We start from the raw sequence: 21,799 nt of genomic DNA, 5'->3' as shown, positions 1-21,799 counted from the left end.
CTTTCTTTTTCCTTTCCTTAATTCCTTAAAAAAATCAAACCAAACAAAAAATCCAGGAAATTGTAATTTTCCATAATCTCCCAGGGTTTTGTGCATGTGGGTTGCTCTTGGAATTATCCACTAGAAGTGGTGGAGATTTTAATATTTTTAGCCCACAGAGTTCAGCTTTTTTGTTTCTTCATGAGTATGGTATCAGAAATAACTCTAGACAGGCCAGTGGACTGCTTAGAATTTATATTGGGATAGCCCATGTCAGATCCTGTTATTACAGTTCTGTGGTTGTCTTTGTTATGGTGCTAATGGTGATCTTAAATTCCTGTTTTCAGACTTGGATGGTGCAGATGGAATTTAAGAGTCATCTAGTGTCCTTGTGTAGCATGAGCTGAGGCTGTGTACACACACGGCATGGTGGTGTTGTGCAACCTCATTCTTAACCTTTTCCATAGTTTGTTTTTCCCTCCATTTGATTTTTTGGATGCCACTATTGAGAGCACGCTCTGTTTTTGCCAGATGTGGTACAAACGAGGAACAATTCTCATTTCCTGCATCTCCTTGTCACAGATGTTGTTAACATTTAGATTGCTTCAGTGGGCTTGATGCTGTTAATAAATGGGAAGACAAGGTCTGCACTGTAAAAAGGGCTCGCCCAAAGTCACCCATTACATGAGCTGCTCTGCAGTGCACTGTGGATCTCCTCTCAGCACAGGACCACTCTTTCCTCTATTATGAGTTATGCTATTCGTTCCCAATTGGAAGTGAATTATGGAGATGTGTTAGTCACCAGGGAACCTCTAGACTTAGAATACATTCAACTTAGGAAAAAGTTTAATTGCTCAGTGAGTTTTAGCTGCCCAACTCTGTGCAGGGTTGGATAGCTATCATTTGACATTCACAGCTGTGAATGTCTTATAAGAACTTTTGAGATGGATGGGTCTGTTTGAGAGACGGTTACCTCTGCTTCAACATTTCCATCATGGGTGGCCATGTGAATTCTTCTTGCTTTCAGATTGTTTTTCCTAGTGCTTTCTATTTAGCAGCTGACACCCAGTTGCCATTGCCAGCAGCAAGCAATGACATGTGCATAGTGTGTACAGAAGAATGGCAATGGATTATGACCACAGATGAAGGCATATATAGTGCTAGGCTCAGGCTCTGGTATATCTGACTTGCCAAAAGTAAGGAGAGATTTTGTCAGAGGTGATAATACAGCTTGGTTGTTTGCTGCATGAGCTTGGGCTTTCTTTGTGCGTGTTGCTGGTGCAGCGTCACACGGGTTTGTCAGACCTGTATACAGTGAGTAGAGTTCTAAAGGCCTGCTCTGTCTCAAGGCATGGTTGTTATGTAGCTATCTCGTTGGATGGTCACAGTGCTTTACACTTTTGTCACCCAGCATGGTTACTATGCCCCGACCTTCTTGTCTTTAGGACACTCTGATAAATAGCTCTGCGGAAGTCTTAGGCAAGTCACTGGATCAGTCTGTGTCCCAGTTTCCGTCAATAAAGTTGAGCTAATATTTGCTGAACTTGTCATTCTGTTTAGGGGAAGGTGGTGGTGATTTCTATGGGATTTAGGAACACTCACTTTGCATAGGCTTTAGATATATAAAGGTCAGATATGCATTTTATATTTCCATCCTCTGTGTGCCACTAGTTGGAGTGATAGAGTCTCAAATGGGTGTTTCTAGTTAATAGTAGTACACATAAAACTGATAATTCAATTCAATATCAAAATAATGATAATTCAAGACAGTCATATTTAGAGTGCAGTATTGTCTTTGATCTGTTTAGAATATATTGTCAAAGAGAGAGAATTGTCAAATTTATTGTGTTCTTTCCCTGTGCCTGCAGGAGTTTACTTGTCACTCTGTAGTGGTGTGCAGGGCGCTCAGACGCTATTGAGTGCATAACCTGGAATTTCTGGTAGTGAAGATGACATTTGGTGTGATCCTTCTTGATACTTTTATCTCAGCAAATCTCTATTTTTCTACCATTTGTCTTTCAGAAAGTCACTCTTGCACAAGTTGCTGAGATGCTTTAAAGAATTGCTACTGTTGCAGTATTTGGATGTATTTGGGAATGGGTAAAAAAGTAGAACGGGAGCTGAGATGGAACAGGAATGTTTATGAGCTACTGGAAAAGGGGATTGCAACAAACAAGGAAAGTATCAGAGGGGTGTGGGAAGCTCATGTAGCAAGAAGGCTCAGAGGACACAGCGCTGGGATATGGAATTAGAAGGATTAATGGAGCTGGAGAGATTCTGGGTAAAAGGGATTTGGATGAGGGAAAGGGCCCTCTCTGTCATATCCCAGGATAGCCTCTTTCTCACTCCTGTAAGAGGAGATCCCAGCCCCAGCCCCACTGCAGTCATAAGCAGGCTGCTCACCCTGCCTTGCCCCCTGTACATGACCCATCTCTGCTCAACACTGAGGAAAGAGGTAGAAGTGACTTCAAATGGGGTCACCTTTTGCCTTAATAAGTATTCTGAACTTGCAGTTGTAAGATCTGAGCCCAGTTACCTGAAAGCACATGACAGTATGTCTAAAGCTGTATCTTACCAATGTCTCTTGGTCAGCGTGCTCCAGGAAAGTCTTCAGGGAGCCTGAAGATGATGGCAGCATATAGGTATGACCTTAAGAAACCCTGACACCCAAAATATTAAAAAAGGACAAAATTAACATCCACATTTAGAGAACATGTGCATATGAGTTTGAAGTGGTATTCAAGCTTAACATTTTGTGACTGCTCAGTCCAAGCTGGGCATTGGAGCTGGACCTTCTTGTCATGGCACAGGCCTATAAGAATGCAAAGGTATTCCACAGAACTTGTGCCATGCTGTCATTGTCCACAAAAATCAGATTCCTTACTTGGTGTGCAACAAGCCAGTAATTACACACTGAGAGAGCCATTCATTATACTTGAGAGTTGCACAAGCTTGGGTGCTCTGTGGGTTCTACAAATCAAGCACACCAACTATCAATGCTTTTTAATATCTATACATTTTAACAAACAAAGGAATTAGCTTTCATTTGCTACAAGTTCTCTTATTAATAAGCATTCTATCTTCTACTGGTTAATGATTCTCTTGTTTCTCATGTTAATTAGTCCTCGTGCTCAGTCTTTCTCCTCTTTTGTCAGTGGTTTCTCCTCCCAAGTCAGTGGTTTCTTGGGTTGGTGGTCACAATCTGCCCCTGCCAGAATCACCTTTTACTCAGTCAGAGCTGATTCTAGCACAGCTGCTGAGTTGACTTTGTTAATTTCCCCTTTGTCGTGGGAATTCTGCCAAAATGTCCTTGGGGCCCATCAATTCTGTATTTTTTGTGTCCACTATCAGTGGTACATCCTTCTCCCCAAGCTTTGTTAAACTCCCGTGAAGTCTGAGATCATTGAAGCATGTCAAGCCCTGAATATTACTGAGGCAATTCTATCAACAAGTAATTTGCTTTCCTAGCACATGAACATCACTTAGAGCTTGTTAGCTGCTCTTTCATGGATTAAACCTCCCTTCTTGTTGATTAGGCTTGAAAATATACAAACATCAAAAACACCCTTGCTTAAGAAAATTTTACATTTGCACATTTTGCAATGCTGTCAGTCCTTCTTTATAGTGAATGTGTATCACTGTGAATGCAGATGACAAAAGCTGCTGTGGAAATTACAAAGAAAGGGTGAGTTTTCAGTCTTATATTAAAATTAGTTTCCTTTTGTGACAGTTGAATTTCCATCTGGGAAGCAGTACATGGGAATGTATGTCTATAATTTCACTTCATGTCTGCTTCAAAACATGCTGTTGTGATTCGTTTTGAAAGCGTACAAGCTGCCAAATGGGCCAACTGCTGGCATTGGGTGCCTCTGCGATCAAAATGGCAACACTGGGTCAGGCCAAAAAGCAGTCCTGCTGGGTGAACTTTGTACTTCTCTCTAGGGGCGGCCAGTAATGGAACTGGGAGGAAAATAAAAGCCACCTAAGACACTTTGTCTCACATGCTTTCGTGAAGTTTGCTCAGGAGCTTCCTGAATCACAGAATAATTTTTGAACAATGTGTGTACTGGTCACTACTTCCGTTTAGTTGTGCATTTTTTTAGGAGCCCATTTACATTGTTCTTCTTCGTAGAGTCCTCTTGCGATGACTTCTGTGAGCTAATTATTTTCTCTAAGAAGGGAAATTTTAAATTTTCTATCTAATACTTTAATACCATCTCCCCCTACCATTTATACTGGGCAGGATGGTGACTAGTATTTCATACTTTGCAATTCCCTGGACATGTGTGATTTTGCAGATTTTGCTCCTTCAGTTTTAGAAGCTGAGGAGATCCAGTGCATCAGTTTAATCTGTTTAGTCTGTTTTGTGGGTCCTGAGGGAGGCAATCTGAAGTGCTTCAGCATGGGAACATGTTAACTGTCCATCATTGCACACTTGGGACACATCTCTGTCTAACAAAGGCACGAGTTATGGTCTTTAGGTATAGTATCCTTTATTGCCTTTCATCTTCCCAAAATTATTTTTGCTGGTTTTATTATTTTCTTAGTTTGTTAATATTGCTATTTTTGAATTTTTTCCCTAGTGCTGTTTAACTTGATGAATATTATCAGTGTGTTCAAAAAAACAAACTGGAAACAGAAAAGTTATTCATTCCAAGTTGTTGCTTTTTATTATTGTAGGAATACATTTTGGTACACACTGTTTTTGCATTGACTTTGAGATTCTAAAATATGTAAAGTTATCTATGTAAACAAGTGATATTTTTTCCTGTGCCTTAATTGTTTATGGAAAGTCTGCATATGGATGTTCTCTTTTTTTTCCAGTTATGCTGAGCAGCTGTTCTTGAAAAAGTAGGTTTATAAACTGTATTTTCATGTTTGCTTTTACTAATCACTTTAAAGGTAAAATGTTGTAATTTATAACCATGTAACAAAGCTTGCCAGCCGGGTGTTTGCTTTACGTCTGGAAATAAACAGACCTTTTAATGAAAATTTGTGACAAGCTCCAAAAAAGGAAAAGCTCCATTTGAAAGGAACAGTGCTTTATAATGCTGGGGTTTGGGTTTATATTGGGTTTATATCTTCATCTGGTGGACATGGCTGCTGGAGCAGGGGCTGTGTTTTGTGACTGTGCTTGAGAAGTCATGTGCTGTGTTTTTGTGAGCACTTGCATGCTTTGCTGCCTGCTTTGGCTGTCCCTGTAAAAGAAATCCATCTAGATCTCTGCCAAGCACGTGGAATGCTTTTGAGGCAAGAAATACTTTTGACCCAACAGGGCCATGAGTTGCCCATTTGTGATATGGGATCAAACCTCAGCCTACTGTTTACCTTGGGAGTTTGAGAGCTCTAGGACGGTCTGTGGCACATCTGGGTGGGCTCAATATGGGAAAATGTAATTCTCTAATGTAAATGAGACATGTGGGTGTAGAAGAAGAATCAAAGTTATTCTGAAATAAATACACACAATACATATAATGTATACAATAGAATGATATCCCCTTGATAAAGAGGCTGCTGACTTTTCAGATGCAAATGTGTGATACTTTCTGTATTAAATATTGAGATGTCAATAATTCAGGTGTGCTCTACAGCTAATTCAAGCCTGAAAAGCCTATACATATTTTACAGCTATTTGATTTCTGTTCCTCTTTTCCAATGGTCGCAAGGTGTTGTCTCCATTGGAGTCCTGAGTCACTGGTCATGGGAGTGGTACTGCACATCAACGACTGAGAATCTGATTTACTTCCCTCCTTTTATTTCTGCCAAAAAAGGGAAAACCTAAGACTAGGGCAAAAAAATCAATGTACCATTTCAGTCTATTTGCGATATAAATATTTGATGGCATTAGTGTGATGAGGCATTACCATGCACTTGTATGTTCTCACAGAATCCTGCTTCACTGATAAAATTCTTGTGGTCATCTTTGGCTGGGTGTTTTTATAGACTTTTTGATTGCAATAGATACAATGAAAAATGAGAATTGTTCTCCTATCTCAAATGCTAGTTGGATTAAAAAAAATTGACCCACAAACTCACAAACTTTTGATCTGCCTTTTTTTTTCTTTACCCTACATAGACCCCTTTAAACCATTTATAGGGTAAGAACATGATTTATTGCTAATGCTTGCTAAACATTTTAGACAGTATGCTCAGCAATACGACGTATCTGTTCTTCCTTTTGGAGTGGTTATGGGAGCCTGTGACATGGAAAATATTTTTTCAGAAGGGAGAGGCATGGAATGAACTCTACTAGTGCTGTGGCCTCTTGGATGTTGCTGCTGTTGTTTTTTGGGGATTGTGCTGTAACAAGTTCACAGGGAGGCAGTCTGATCTGGTTCTCAGCTTTGCATTAAGCAGACTAATGTGCACCCGAGTTAACACTGGAAGCTTAACATCTTTATGAAGTGTTCCAGCTGTCTAACCCCAATGGAGCAGAGATGCAGAAAAGTATAGAACAGAGCTCCTTGATAAGTTACTTGGTTTGAAAGCAGAATGCCGGGTGTTAGGCTGTATCGGGAAAATACTTTAGATAACGAGTTTCAACATAAAGAGGTTACAAATGTGTATATGTTTTATTTATCTTAGAAAATTAGTCTCATTAATTTTAGAGAGAAAAGATCTTGCTACAAAAATTTTCTCCTGTGAAGATATACAGAATGATTGATGCTATAGTATATTACTTGATTCTAATAATAAAATATTTTATGTTGCCCATATTGTTATGTGAATTCCACAGTGGAAAAATTGGAAGTGTAATAGGAACCAGAGCTACTGGCACAGATTATTGATACCATTAAGGAAATGGATGATACTGCCCGAAGTGGCAATTGCTCAAAAACCAGATGTTTCTAAATATTTAAAAATTCTTTTGGAAGTTGCTGCAAAGCATGTTATGGTGTTGATCACTGCTGTGAAATGTGCTTTAGCCAGTCCTGTTGATGGATAGCTGCAAAACTTAGACCCAAATTATTTTAGGAAAAAGGTAAATATTTTTTGTTGGGGATAATACTGGAATCTCTGACATGATTTAACACGTTTGTTTTTAAAAAACTATTTCCACCAAATAGATTGATAGTGAGTCATGTAGAGGAGCTTATACCATCTATCTAATCACAGCTACAAACCAGGGGTGATATCAGCTCTTTCCCAAATCACTGGTCTTCTGCTTAATGCTCCCTTTCCCCATAATAATCTCTAAATTCCAAGAATTCCTAGAAGCTTTGCATTTATCTGTTAGTAGGACTGCAGTATCCTGCACTACAGTACCTTGTTCCTTGTGGACAGAATGCTGTGGACCATAGAGTCAGGCGGTCGAATGTAGCAAATCCAGCACATTTTTCTAGCAGGACTGTCTCTCGTAAGTTTCTTGGGAAAGGAGATTTTTGTGCCATCACATTTCTGCCGTATCTGCACAGATATCTACCCATGAAATGTTAAACCACAGATCAGAAGATGTAATTCTTTAGCTCTATAGAAGGAGATAATTGTTATACCTTATCAAAGTAATTTCCTTCCCCTCACGAGACAGTTGATGGCTGTCAAGAGTATGCTCTGCAAGTATGCAAGGGCAGAGAGCATGTGTACAACATTGTGGCATTTGTAACTGCTATTAATAGTTTATGGGAATGGTCTGCAGCAGCTCCTTGCCTTTTTTGAAAAGGACAGAATTGTGTACAGAAAATACAACTCCAGTTATTCCAAAATTTTTGGAATCACTGAACTAGAATCTTTTCTGGTTGAATACTGAGTACTAAGGAAGGTCTTGCTGTCCAGACAGCACAGATATATATTTCTTATTTTCTTGGGTAGGACAGTTTCACAGTTTGGCCACATGTTGAGTTATTTGTGGCTTTTCTGACAGCTGGGAGGTTACAGTATCTTTCAGTGCACCTACAGGTAGGTATTATGTCAGTAGCAACTCACTCTGCCTGTTTGAGGCTGGCAAAGAGCAACTGAGATGTGCATCCTTCTAAAATGCTAAATATTGGGCTGTAATCATCCAAGCCTTTCTAACAAGTTTCTTTTATTTGTTTTCAGGGATGACAATAAAATAAAGAAACAAGATATCCCAGCAGTTTGTGATCTTCACTGCTGTAAGGATGTCCCTGTAAGAAATGGCCTTATTGGGCAGAAGCCACCCTCTATCAACCCCGAGAGACTGAAGGATTTTGGTGAGGAGGATTACCTGAACGGGGATGTGAAGACCTGGGAAATGAAGATAGTGAGCCGAAATGAGGAGTTACTTAGGGATGCCCTTTCCTGCATCCCTCAGCCAAGCAGTAGGACCAGCCTGGCAAGCTGTAACAGGCTGATTCGATTTGAAGACATTAGTGCAGCAGCCTTCAAAATCCAGTGTGGTGTTCAGAAAACCCCCTGCATGGTAGGGAATCTTTATGGTTTTGCATTCTCTCAATGTTTCTTTTCTTTTTCCTTATGAAAGTCGATCAGAAATGAAGAAAGGGTATGTGTGAATTGCAGCAGATAGATCTGTGTGAGAAGACTCATGTTCATATTAATTGTATTTACTGTCAATAATAATTTTCTTCTTATCTGTTTACACTAACCTAAACCCTCAAAGATTGCAGTGGCTGTAAACAAAGGATAAACCACATTAGGCATAGACTTAATGCACTGTGGTATTATGCTCCCAGTGAAAGACTCCTGCTGTGAGGAACCTGAGTTGGAGGTGGAAGACTACGAGTGTTTGGATAAGCACTCTTGTGGGAGGGTCTGGTTTGCAACCAGCCCTCATATTTGGAGGGTTTGAAGGTACAGATTTGCCTTCTCAGTCAGGCCAGCCAGGAAGGGCTGGATATGTTCTGTAACCAGGTATTTCCACAGGTGCACCTGTCATTGGTATAGAAATTACTGAGATATCCCAGTACAAGGTCTGCTAAAGCATAAGAGAAGTACAATGGCAGCTGTACTGTATTTCTGTACTTTTTCATAGTGTTTTTCTACCCTTGGGAGCTCTTCAAGCAGGCTACTCTGGGGTCTCTGGGTAATCTCTTTTCCTTTTGAAAAGAGTGTCTTTGCCAAATGGCAATTCTTAGCAGCAGTTCCAAATCATACTCTCAGTGAATCTTTGTGGATTGTTTTTCTGACGTGCACAGGGTAAGACCCTTGCAATCTGCTTGGGATTAGCAGTCCCTGGAGTGAAGTGGTTGAGTCCTCAAAGTTGTCCTTGTTTCCTATATGATGCCTGCTGATCCAGAGACATCAGAACTACTTCCAGTGTAGGTTTTTTAGCCTGGCATTCCCAAAATAAGGACAGCTGTGCTTTTTGTAGCACATTACTGAAGAAGTGTGTCTTGTGTCAAAGGACATGGCACAAGACAGTTTGGGGCTGTAGAGTGGCACAAAAGATTTGGCTGGAATGCAGGAAAGTGGTGGCTATGGTAGAGTTAACTTTCTTCACAGTAGCTGGTATGGGGCTGTGTTTTGGGTTTGTGATGAAAATATTGCTGATAAGACAGAAATGTTTTTGTTACTGCTGAGCAGCTCTTACGCAGAGTCAAGGTGTTTTCTCTTCCTCACTGCATCCCACCTTGTACATCCCAGTAGACTGTGGATGTACAAGGAGTTGGGAGGAGGGGACAGCTGGAGCTGCTGACCTGAACTGACCAAAGGGACATCCTATACCATATGACACCTTGCTCAGCAATAAAATTATGGGGAAAGTTGGCTGGGGACATGTGGCTCAGGGCCTGGCTGGTCATCAGCTGCTTCATAAGCAATTGTTTTCAATTGCATAAGCTGTCTTTCTTGGGCCTTATTTATCTCTCTTTGTTATTTTCCTTTTAATTACATTGTTGTTATTTATTTATTTATTCTTACTAACTGTTCTTATGCCAACCCATGAGATTTCTCACTTTTACCCTTCCAATTCTCATCTTTCCCAGAGCACAGGGGCGGGGAAATGAGCAAGTGGTAGGATGATATTTAGTTGCCAGCTGAGGTTAAACCATGACACCCCTCAGCTTAAATAGCTCCTTTCTCCTAGTTGTCCCTGGCAGATTTATGCGACTCAGTTGTATCCCCTTTCTGCATTTACTGTTTCAAGCTAAACAGTCTCACTTTCTTCAGTCTTTTTTTATGAACTATGCTTTTAAAATTATTGGAATATGAAAACCTATGCCCATATAAAACCCTGTATATTTTACTGTGAAAACAGCCCATGACTGTTGTTATTCAAAGTAATGCTCCTGCAGAAGTTATTAGTGCATTTCATGCACTGTTTCAAAAGCAAAGAGTGGTGTCAAGAAAAACACAGAAAACCTTCATTTTGACTCATCATGTAGAGGTAAGAGCCCCTTTCAAGGATATTTGTTTAGACTAAAAAAGTGAGTGTGACTAGAATCCATTTAGTTGATTGAAGGGAGAAACACTTGGTATAGGGTGATTCCTAATCTGCAGGTAAAACCATGGATGGAGCATCCTGGTTCCTTAGGCAGGAGTTTGCCTTGGAGCTGAGATACAGCATCATGAGTGAATTGTAACATGTCCAAGAGGCAGTAAGCGTAACTAGGAACTGACATCAAGCTGGACACCTGGTTTGGCTACTGATGAAGGAGTTGCAAGGGTTGTGTTGTGTTGTGTTGTGTTAGCTTTGTGGATGCCAGCGGGAGGCTGTGCTGTGTGTTGTACCTTAGACATGGTATCTGTAGTCCTTAGATAAGATCACAGTGACTAAAAGGAAATCTTACAGGCTGGTTCAGTGAGTCTTAGGAGGTCACACATCGGGTCAGTTCAACTGCAAATAGCACTGATGCCTGCTTTGTTAGAGGGAATTGCTATAATTAGGCTACGTGAAAAAATCCTCAGTTAAAGGAAGACAAAAAGGATAACCTAAAGAATTAAAATCCTGACTATCAAAATTAAAGATAAATATCAATCCAAAGTACACCACCCCTGTGGGAAAGAGCTACTTAATGACACAGTTTTAAATGCAGGAGGCTTAACAACTTTATTATGCACAGGATTCATCTCCTTAAATCCTTTTTCTGATTGCTCGCTCTAGAATCCAAGATTCTCTACAAAAACAAGCATGCTATGTGAAGCACTAGTAGCATTTCTTTTATGGTGTTCTTGTTCTATTTTGCATAGATGTTCTCCATAGATTAGGATGTTTAGGATATAAACTATTATCCTATTAGCGTGCTAAGCACTTTCCATTGTTTCAGTTTCTGCAGCCAGATTTGCAAAGGAGCAGAAAGTGGTAGCTCCCATGTCAGGGTTTTCAGAAGCAAAATAGAGAATCTGGCCCCACCTATGGGTGAGGAACTTAAACATACGCTTGGAAATCCACTAAAAACCCTTGAAGCCTTCTCCTGAAACATGTAGTAACATACTTTAAAGCAAGTGTCTGCTTCAGATATATTTAGTTTATATAAATTCACTTGGAAAGTCCTGCAGTCTGAAAACCATGCGAGTGCATATTAGTGTGTACACTGTACATTGTATGTACGACACCGCCAGATATTGCTTGAGAAAAATATTTTGTCATGCTGGTTTTGGAACTGTCTCACTTCATGACTTATCTTAAATGAGGACTTGATCCCCTAAATCACCAGGGCCTCATTTGCTTTGGCAGCCAATAGAGGAGATGGAGCCAATTCTGAAATAGAGCTGCAGTAAGCCTAGGGAGCTGGCACCCACAGGCTTACTGCAGCTCTGTTTCACAAGTTCTCTTGTGTAAAACTCTGGGTTTAATGAATATGGTAATAGGAAATTAATATGTTGATACATGCTGGGAGTGTCTTATTATAAAGCTCAACAAATATCTGCCATTATTTTTTTTTTTTAAATCATGCACTTGGGCACTGCATCACATGTAATGTGCTTGCTAATTCCCCTCAGCTCAGGCATCATTTCTGTTCCAAACACCAAGCTTTTCCAAACAGCTGCTGCTTACACTTGCAGTCCTGGGAAATTGTTTTTTATTGTTTCCATTTTTCTTTGAGTAAGAAATGTCTTTACTAATATTCTACTTGCCTTAGGATGCAAAATAGACAACACTCAGTAGTGAATTAGTGGCAGAAACCATGGCAGAGCCAAAATGGGGCTCAAGGTGGTATTTTCCAATGGCCTTTGTATGTATTAGATGATGACCTTATTTCTTGGGTAGTCAATATACAGTTCTGGCAAGTGCTGGAAGCATGGGTTTTGAGATAATTGAGAATATTTATTTTAATGTGTGAACAGTACTGTGTTTGTGTTTGAATGTACTGTGTTTAACAGCAAGATCCAAAGCAAGTGCTATTTTCTGAGTTCTTAATGGCATGTGGTCCATATTTCACTGCTGTGAGTTTGAAAATCACTTCCATAAAGCAGAAGGACCTGGTAGGTAACAACACGCTGTTGTGAATTTATAAAGAACCAGAAGATGAATTTTGCTTTTTAGAGCTCATGTATAGCAGTAGAATTCTTGCCTCAACAGGCAGCTGATGGGGTGTGGAAGATTTTTCTTAACAGTACATATATTGACATAATATTATTTATCTACTCCAGTATTCTAGGCTATCCAAGCAGTATGGAATGGACATCTACCTGAAGAAGGAGTTCCTCCAGTACACGGGGTCTGTGAAGGAACGAGGTGTACTTTACCTTCTGATGTCATTGCCTCAGGTATAGCAAAATGTCAGCATTTAAAAAGGAGTGGAGTAGTTCTGCTTCATGAAAATGGAGCAGAGTTGAAGATAAATTTACCTCTAATCTCCATGGAATCACAACCTTTCTTGTCTTTGTACTGAATACAGCATGTGAACAGAGATAGGTCTGAATGTAAAATACTACTTTATTTGCAATTGGCTCATCTGCTGGTGAAATTCTTAATGTTGGAAACAAAAGCTTGCAAAATGGAAGATCAGCATTTTCTTGTGGCATTAAGATGCAAGTGTTTTTATGTGTACTGTAGTTCTGATGTGTTGAAACCACCAAACTGATGAGTGATGATGAAATTGAATTACAATGAATGATGACAAAGATCTAGATCACCAATTGATTTTGTAATGAATTTCAGTTTTCTTACATGAAGAGCTTGTTATTCATTTGTCATAGGAGGTTGTTGCCATTGTCATAGGAGTCTCTGCAGTAATAATTGTTATAGTAGGCATGAGACAGCAGCCCAGAGCAGTGGTTATTCCTGCCTTTCGTAATAATATAAATTAAATCTTCTATTAAAAGGAAGCATGAAATGAAATAATTTCATACAGGCAGAGCAGAGATATATGCTCTGAGGGACCTCCTATCAGCTCTTCCATGATCAGTTTGAGTTTTTCAGCTCTTTCCCATGGAACAAGAATTGAACCCAGAGGAGTGCAGGCACAGGGATTGATCTTGTGCTGTTTTAGCTTTGAGTCTAAATCCTAAGATCACACCAGACACGCATATAGTGTACCATAACATCACAATTTAATCAGCTAGTGAAGGGAAAAAAGGAAGCCAGATCATTAGAATGATCCAGGATCACATGGGACAGCTCTGTGGCACCGTCTAATGTGCAATAACAACCCTGGTTTGCAGGAGCAGCAAAGAAAAGGGGTGATCGTGGCTTCGGACAGTAACTTCTCCATGGCTGTTGCTTACCACGCCTCAGAGCTCCGTGTTCCTGTGTTTGTCATCCTGTCCACCAGCACGGCTCCGGCCAGGGTGAGGATGTGCCGCGACTACGGCGCCATGGTCATCTCCTACGGCACCACAGCCAAGGACTCCCAGGTGCACGCCCGCAGGCTGGCTCAGGAGAATGGCTACCTCTACCTGGAAGAGTGAGTGAAAGCCAGGTGCATTAGAGAGAGCTCATTAGATGCTTGCACAGCTCTGCAAAATCAATTAGTTTCATTAAAACGTTATCACGGCTCAGCCAAACGCTCCTCTTACCTGCAATATGGACAGTTGCGTGTTCCCAGGCACAAACCATGTCTTTCTGTAACAGCTGGGGATGGAGACCAAAATGAAACACACTTCTCTGCCCCTAAATTAGGCAAGCTCTGATTTCTGTGGGCTAATATAATAGTGGCTATAGGTTAATTCTTTAGTAACTGTGTCAGAAAGCATTACGCTAGTGTTCATTTCTGGTCTCTCTGTTTGAAGGTAGGTGGGTAAAAGTTAATCTTTAATGCAAATTGTTCAGTGGGAAAATGTGGAGCAAGAGGAGGTTAATGCTCTAAGATTTTCACATATCTGGTGCGAGGAATAAAACTGATACTGGTTTGAAAAAAAGGTGATTAAGAGGCTACTTCACACATACTTTTAAAGTATCTAAGGATAAGCATAAATCAAAATTTGAACTATTTGAGGTCACTGGACAAAGCAGATCTAACAAAAACATAAATAACACGGGCAAAACTGCTTAGAACTCATACCTTTTCCCTTTTCTCTTTAATCTCTGTAGCCTCTTATGCATTCCCCTGCCCCACCCCCTTTCTTTTTTTACCTTTCTTCAAGAAAGTTTTCCAAAGGTACAGGGGGGTGAATCATTAACAGTGGTCCCTCTGATACCCTGAGCTGGAATGTTATTGTCCCCCTGCCATTGCTGCTTCTGTGCAGGCTTCATGCCACTCTGGGTGTTTGTATGGCATCTCCTGCAGGGAGTGCCCGTTCCCCTCCAGCTCCCAGGCACTGCTGCCTCAAGCACAGTAATGGTGAGAGGTGTTGCCTGGGAAGAAGATCCCAGAATGAGCAGAACAGAGGAAGTCCTCAGTTCTTTCCCAGCTGGTGTATTGGGAAGGCAATACTACAGACTAGTGTTCAACTCCTCTGTAGCTCTGCCACCAGCCAGTGACACACAGGGCTGGTTCGTGGGCCTGGTCTGCCACCATGGGCACAGTCTTGTCCCACACTGGGATTTTCAGTGGGGAGTGAGGTGCCCTGAATCCAAATGAGTTTTAAACACTTTTAAGCTCCTTTGAAAACCACAGTTTTCCATAACTTGGTGATTCCCAAATATCTGTCAGCCATTTTTCAATTGGTGTGTTAACCTCCAGCTGGCTTGCATCAACTATCACGTTCACACAGAAGGTGTAAATTATTTTATGGTAATTTGATGTTTAATCTTCCCCTAATCCCTAAATAATGATTTAAGTTACATAGGGTAGATATTCTCCAGGTTCATGAAGCTCCAGGGACAATGCATGTGTAGAACTTCAGCATCCAACACTGAGGAACTCTAAATGTACACACTACCATTAATAATACTAAAGCACTCTGATTTATTTCACGTTTCATGTTACAAGAAGCAAGTTGTTCAATCTGTGACTGTGTTCAATTAAAACCTCACAGATGCAATTTTTCACTGAAAAAAGAAAAAGGAAGAAGCCCCCCCACTTCAATTGTGAGGCTTTTCATAATGGGATATCTGAAAAATGTTTTGTTAGGTGTAGACCTGGAGAGATTTCCCAGTGTAATGTGTGCCTTTACGGATAGCCAGTCTTCTCCAGTGTGGGTCTGACACTGGAGAAGACTGGCTATCTATAAAGGCACACATTACACTGGGAAATTCTTGTCACTTGCCAAAGCTGTTTGTAAAATACTAGTTGAGCTCCCAAGTGTTAGAATGGAACTCCCAAAATGTCATTGTATTTCAGTTTAATTCTAGCTTGGATACAATCCCTAGCAATTTGGTCTCTGGGTCTCCTCACCCAGGAATTCCTTCTGCCCTTCCTGAGCAGCCCCTACGTGACTGGGTTGGGCTGTGCCTGCAGGGGCGATGCCTGGCAGCTGGGTGTGTCACTGTCAGCCCTTCCCACTGCTGGAGTGCAATTAAAATACTGTGTCATGAAAATGACCATGCAAGAATTCAAATAGATGAAGCACGCTTTTTACTCGGTTGCAACTTCCTGGGGAATCCCAGGAAGGAAATGTGATTTTTCAAATCGGAATCCAATCATTAAGTCTGCCTAATTGCTGCCTAGGTGCCATGAAATTTTTACTAACTATAGGGGCTCAGGACCTTATTACAAATGCAATGTGACTATTGCCAATAACTAACTCAGTACCTCTGTGAGGATATGAGAAACAGTCTTTTGTGAATCAGGGAGGAAAGAGTGCTGCAGATTGAATTACACACCTTCCATCCTTGAGAGCCCACTTTTTTCTTGTGTAACTCCATATCTAAATGCTGATCAAACCTGATTATTTCTGATCTGGTTAGTCTCTTACTCTATCCAACAGACTCTGAGTTCTCTCCTTGGAACAGACAGGAGCAGAGCCTTCTACCTGCCACACCAAAACTTCATTGGAAAACTAAAGCCTGACAGCCCATCTTCAATTGCTGATGTATCACACATTTCAGGAAGCAAATATCCAAGTTTCTGGCTCAAAAATGCTTGTTTCAGTCTACAGTCTTTAGATTTATCTGCCCTCTTCCTTCATTTTGCCTCAATGGCATATGATATATTTTTTACTTTCAAAAAGCAAAAGTTATCAGTCACAATGCAAAGAAATTCACCCATTTTATTATAAAAGCTGATGGCTGATCAGTGAACTCATGTTTCAACTGGATGTTAGCAAGGAAAACATGATGATCTGAAATTCTGATTCAAATTGCTAACAGCTCTCCATGCTCAGAGCAGTCTCATTTGGGCAGTTTTCAGTTGTTAGAGAGGCTTTATTCCTTCAGTGAGGCCTTCCATTTTTGCAGATCCCCTTGTACCCCATGTAAGTATGGCAGGGGTAGCTCCACAAACTTGGATCTGAATCTTATTTGGGAATAAGTCTCTGGAATTGTTCAGGACACCAGTGATATATTTTGTCACATATAAGGAGGAGGAGAGAGCTCCTTCAGTGTCTTGATAAAGACAGTAAATACAAGGATTCAGTTACTCATTCCACTATGATTTCTTGCCTTTGTCTTTGGCTGTGCTAAGGAGTGGAAGTTCATTATTCCTATCCTTTCTTATGAAGTTATATGGACCCTTGCCCTGAAGAATTTTCTGTGTCTTTATATATATGTGAGGTAACTTCTTAAGGGCCTTGGTCTCCTCCTTGCAGGAATGTTGTGCTCCTACACTGAGCCTCTCTGTGCCTGTCTAACAGGTACAGTAATAAAAACAGTTTCCTAGTACCCAAACATCCTTGGCTCAAGTAAATCAAGTACAGCCATTGGATCTACAATTCTGTTTGCCAGAAAACACAGATTGTACAGGGAGCTCATATTTATTTTCTTACTGGTAGGTCTACATTTACATCATCGCTAACTTGTAAATAAAATGCAAACCAGCTTTTAGAAATAGATCCAAGTCATGACTGTAGAGTGGAGTTTTCTTCAATTTTTTTAAATGCTGCTTGTCCCTATTATTCATACTACATTTGCCTGAAAGTATTTTGCCAGTAAATACTTGGCATTACTAAATGGTTTGCTTAATGCAAAGGTATCAGATATTGGCCATGGACTCTGGAAAGACAACTCTAGCAATCTCTTTGATATTTATGAGGTTGAACACACTGCTTAAATCTCATGAAAATTTCCATTCCTTACAAAAACTAAATCCACTGATAAGTAAAGAGGGGATTTCTTTTTGAGGCTTGGCTTGTAGTTTAGGCTGCAACATTTAAAATTTATGAAGCTGGAGGTAGTGATGGCAATGGAAATGTGACTTCTCCCTGCCAGTTCTGTAAGCCCCTGATAAAAATGGGAGTTAATGCTCTTCAGTCTGAAAACTCTTTGAGGGGCTTGTCTACAGCACAGGTTTTCTTCCAGTAGGGCACAAGTTTTCCCCCAGTAGGCAGCAGCATGCTATGATCCACCTGATGGCACCATCCTGCTGCATCACCTCCTCCCCTCATGTGCTGCTGATTTACTCTCACATTTATCTTTTTCTGCTGAACAATATCTTGAAAGCAGTAGATGAAATTATAATTCCTGCACTGACAACTGTGACTTCTGCTGATCTGTGCCCTTCCTTCCCGCAGGGAGGACAGTGCTGTGTACCTGTCAGGCCTGGGAACCGTGGGGCTGGAGATGTATGAGCAGGTGCCAAAGCTGGACGCAGTGATTTTCCCTGCAGGAGGCCACTGTGGCTTGCTGGCAGGGTCAGCTGCTGCACTCAAACACCTCAACCCACATATTTCTGTAATTGTAAGTTGCCTTTCGCCTATTAAGCATTGTGTTTGGGTGGCTTTCACCACAGCTGTTTACAAAAGACACTGATATCTAGTGACACTTGCAGAGACTGCCCATGTTGGGGACAGGAACTATCTGATCCCATGGGCTTTGCCTCAGAGGAGACCCTGTAAGAACCAGGGAAGTTCCTGTGTTTGGGCGTTTGGCAGGATTTAAGAGAAAAGTGTGGGAAGACTTTTCCTAAGCAAATAAAACCCAGTTCTGTGTTTTGAAATAAGTTCCTTACTCTAAAAATTTGGTCCTAAGTAAGCCATGGAATCAGTTTAGTGGTACCACGGTTGTTTTGACACTTGAAATTGATTGTTAATTTGAAGAGGAAATTTCTGTAGATTTGGCTGTCTATTTGGTGGCAACTTCTGTTACAACTGATTCCATAAAAAAGTGACAACCTCTCTCTTCCTCAGGGAGTTGAATCTGAAAGTTTCCCAGTATTGCAACAGTCCTTAAAAGTTGGCCACCCAAATGACGACCAGGCCTGCAACAACCATCACTTCTATGGAGGTGAGAAAATGCAGTATTCTTTTGGAGGTAAAATAAAGGTTGTAACAGATTTCTCCAACTATTTAATTTTCAAATTATTTCAGTTCAAACATATTTTAAGGGAGTTCTCTGAAGAGTCAGAATTTAATTCAAGCTGTAAGAGCAACTTCTGCCACATTTCCCCCCACACCCAGATGGGGTGAAATATTATTTCCAGTGCATGCGAATACTTAGAAATATGACAATATTTGTCTGAACATTGTGCTCACATGCAGCATCTAAACCCCTGAGGTCAATGGGAAAGCTCTTGTGTAAAACACTGATTTTAGGAAAAGGCAGGAAAATGATGCAGTGCTTAAATATTTAGACACAAAACTGTTCTGAGAACAAAAGTGTTTATAAATGGTAGTGTTCTTTCCTTATCATTTGCTCAAAAACCCTCATCTGTTAAGCAATATAAGAACATTCTGTTTGCCTGATGTTCAAATTTCTGGAAGTTTTGGACTAAATGTAAGTTTTGTAAGAAACTTCTAATTTCTCTTAGTTAGCTCTGCCTGCGTCTGCACTCTTAGCCAGCTGTCCTGCTGGAGCTAACAAGCCCAGTGCTGTGCTTGGGTCCCCTCTCCTTCAATCCTCATTGAACAGTGAAAAGCACTGGGCTGCAGGGTCACTCTCACACTGCAACAATGCCAGTGAAGTATCAGAAGTTTGTTGAAGGGGTCCAGAATTGCAAAATCTTCTTGTGAGAGTTAGTCTTTCATTGCCAAACACATTTCTGTCACATGAAAAAAATCAAGCAACTTAAGGTCATGTAACAGCAGTGTGCTGCACTCATTAAGGGCACAAACCAGCCAGGATTCTAAAAAATGTTGAATATGTCTAAAGCAGCCAACTTCATATTTTTGTCTTTTGAAATCTGCAGATGTGAGTGGAGTTGGCTTTGGCAGCAATTCTTTGCAGCTGACTGGGAAGCTTGTGGATAAAGTTGTTGCTGTGAGGTAGGTGAAGAACAGTGAAATGAATAGTACAGGATGCACATTGCTGTATATGAAAAATGCAACATGCAGGCTGGGGGAGTGTGGGGATGGGGCAGCTTTCCTTCCAAGAGGGGCAATGAAGACTTTCTACCCAGACCCACATATCAGAGAAATCACAGAATATCTCAAACTGGAAGATATGTATGAAGGATTATCAAGTCCAACTCCCAGCTGCTCACAGGATTATCTAAAACTAAGTGATATGACTAAAAGTCTTGTCCAAACTCAACCTTTGGCCAAAATTTCACCTGCCACTACTACCTGGTCATGCTCTGGGTGTAAAACTTGTCCTTGTGTTCTACAACACTTGAAGGCAGCCCTTGACAAACCTCTTCTAAATCTTCACAAAAAAGCCACATTTGTGGAATATACTTACTACTAGGATTTAGGTGATATTTCTAGTAAACAAGCCCTCCTATCTTTCAGTTAATAATGAGTCTGAGATGTACATTCACCCCCAGCAGCACAGCATTCTGTAACACCACCTTGGGATCACATGTATCTGGGTGGATGGCAAGAACCCAGTTACCCATAAATGTATTATCTTCTGCTTTTGGGAGCTCTTTTGATTTGTTTTGTTTTGACCCAAGTCTCTTGCTTTCAGGGAGGAGGACATCCTCATTTCCATGCTGAGGCTGCTGGAGTATGAGCGAGCCACGGTTGATGCAGAGGGGGCCATTGGGCTTGCAGCACTGGTGGCAGGGAAGCTGCCTGAGTTGAAGGGTAAAAGGTACAGCTGCTACTGCAAGCAGGGAACTGAGGCACAAACATGGGACTGAGCACCTTGGTCCTAGGAAATGGTGGAAATCTACTTGTTCTGTGGGTGACAAGGCAGTTCCTGCCCCTGAACTGGCAAGGTGGCAGAAATTTCAGACTGACTGGACCGGTCACAGGTGGTAAGATTGTGCTGAACCAGACAGATGCCAGCCTGGAGACCTGACAAATCTTGTCCCTTTCCTCGATTCAGATATTTGGAAACTCCACAAGGCATCGTCGCACCTGCCAGGACAGTGTCCTGCTCTTGTCAGCCTGTTGTCTCCTCTTGTTCCGCTTGTGGCATCCAGCCCTGTCTGTGGTGGGACAGGAGCTAGGCTGTCTGCTGCCGTGACCCAGTGGCACCTGCCTCCCAGTCGTGAGAACTGTCCACACAATCAGGGATTATCCTTGTGCTTAGTGTTCAACATGTGGCCAAGTGCTGCCTTGCCTCTCAGCTTGAGGACTCAGCACTTAAGTGGATTGAGTCTTGGCTCAGGTCATAGTCCAGAATGTATTTAAACATACGTGCCCTCAAGACAAAATAAAATTTCTAGTGCACAGCATTGTACACTAAAATACTGCTGAGAGAATTCCTCAGAAGAGGCTGACAGTACACACAGAGCAGCAACACAGCTACAATAAAAGGGAAAATGCAAAGAGGTTAGGTTTGACTCTGCAGAGAGAGATTTTCCTAGACTAATCATGTGGCTCTTCACTTGCACTTCAAACATTTCTGCACTCATTTTTCAGGGTTATGATGAGTTTAATCAATGGTTACAGAAAGCCTCGAACATACATTTTGTCTCATCAGTAAGAGGCTGAAACTTAGAACTTCCAGGTGAGAATTATGTCAAATTCTTAAAACTTGAAACCTAGACCTACAGTTCTCCAGCTAATTATCTCTAATAAACTCAAATCTCCAGAAAATGAGAAATAATGAGAAATGAAAACAACATTTCAGACCAGCTAATGCAGCCAACTTCTAGGCCTCCCCTACCTGCTCCCAATGGATACTGAGGCAGGAGCCCTCTAATCTGTAATTCTTATTGAGGAGAGGTTCTAGCAGACCTTAGGCTGATACTGGCACAGTCTTTATGATTTATAGTTCCTTTACACAGGGAGGTGCTAATCAAAACTCTTTTTTTTTTCTGTCTGTTTTCAGAGTGGCAGTTGTTATATGCAGTGGAAACCTGGAATTACATTTGCTGCAACAGTGCATAGCTCGTGCCCTGACCCTGGATAACAGAGTGTGCAGATTTTCCCTTGTGATTTCTGACTGCCCAGGAGACATGGCAAAGCTACTGGAGATTTTGGCTCGGGAAGAAGCAAGGTAAATCAGACTAATAGTTGGGAAATATAATCACAGCCTAGCACAAAGATTATTAAAGATCGGGAAATATTTCCAAACATTTCTGAAGCCAATTCT

General features: G+C 41.1%; 1 protein-coding gene across 3 annotated transcripts in view; it reads left to right on the top strand.

The window, feature by feature from the left end:
* The window catches only part of LOC119702285 (putative threonine dehydratase), a 33,133-nt gene that overhangs the window by 373 nt on the left and 10,961 nt on the right, over nucleotides 1–21,799 (top strand). Inside the window, exons 1-10 of one of the 3 annotated variants that reach the window (XM_038140050.1) lie at nucleotides 54–2,621; nucleotides 4,804–4,830; nucleotides 8,017–8,359; nucleotides 12,490–12,606; nucleotides 13,504–13,745; nucleotides 17,890–18,055; nucleotides 18,505–18,601; nucleotides 19,503–19,578; nucleotides 20,222–20,347; nucleotides 21,536–21,703. In XM_038140050.1, coding sequence (XP_037995978.1) covers nucleotides 2,557–2,621; nucleotides 4,804–4,830; nucleotides 8,017–8,359; nucleotides 12,490–12,606; nucleotides 13,504–13,745; nucleotides 17,890–18,055; nucleotides 18,505–18,601; nucleotides 19,503–19,578; nucleotides 20,222–20,347; nucleotides 21,536–21,703 — 1,427 coding nt within the window. In that variant the 5' untranslated portion in view covers nucleotides 54–2,556. Of the gene's footprint in view, nucleotides 1–53; nucleotides 2,622–4,803; nucleotides 4,831–8,016; nucleotides 8,360–12,489; nucleotides 12,607–13,503; nucleotides 13,746–17,889; nucleotides 18,056–18,504; nucleotides 18,602–19,502; nucleotides 19,579–20,221; nucleotides 20,348–21,535; nucleotides 21,704–21,799 lie in introns of those variants that run through there. The other 2 variants (XM_038140048.1, XM_038140049.1) reach the window with 2 other exon arrangements.

The sequence above is a fragment of the Motacilla alba genome, chromosome 6 (genome assembly GCF_015832195.1).
Source record: "Motacilla alba alba isolate MOTALB_02 chromosome 6, Motacilla_alba_V1.0_pri, whole genome shotgun sequence".
Classification (NCBI taxonomy): Eukaryota; Metazoa; Chordata; class Aves; order Passeriformes; family Motacillidae; genus Motacilla; species Motacilla alba.
This window is presented reverse-complemented; position numbering and strand designations above follow the sequence as displayed.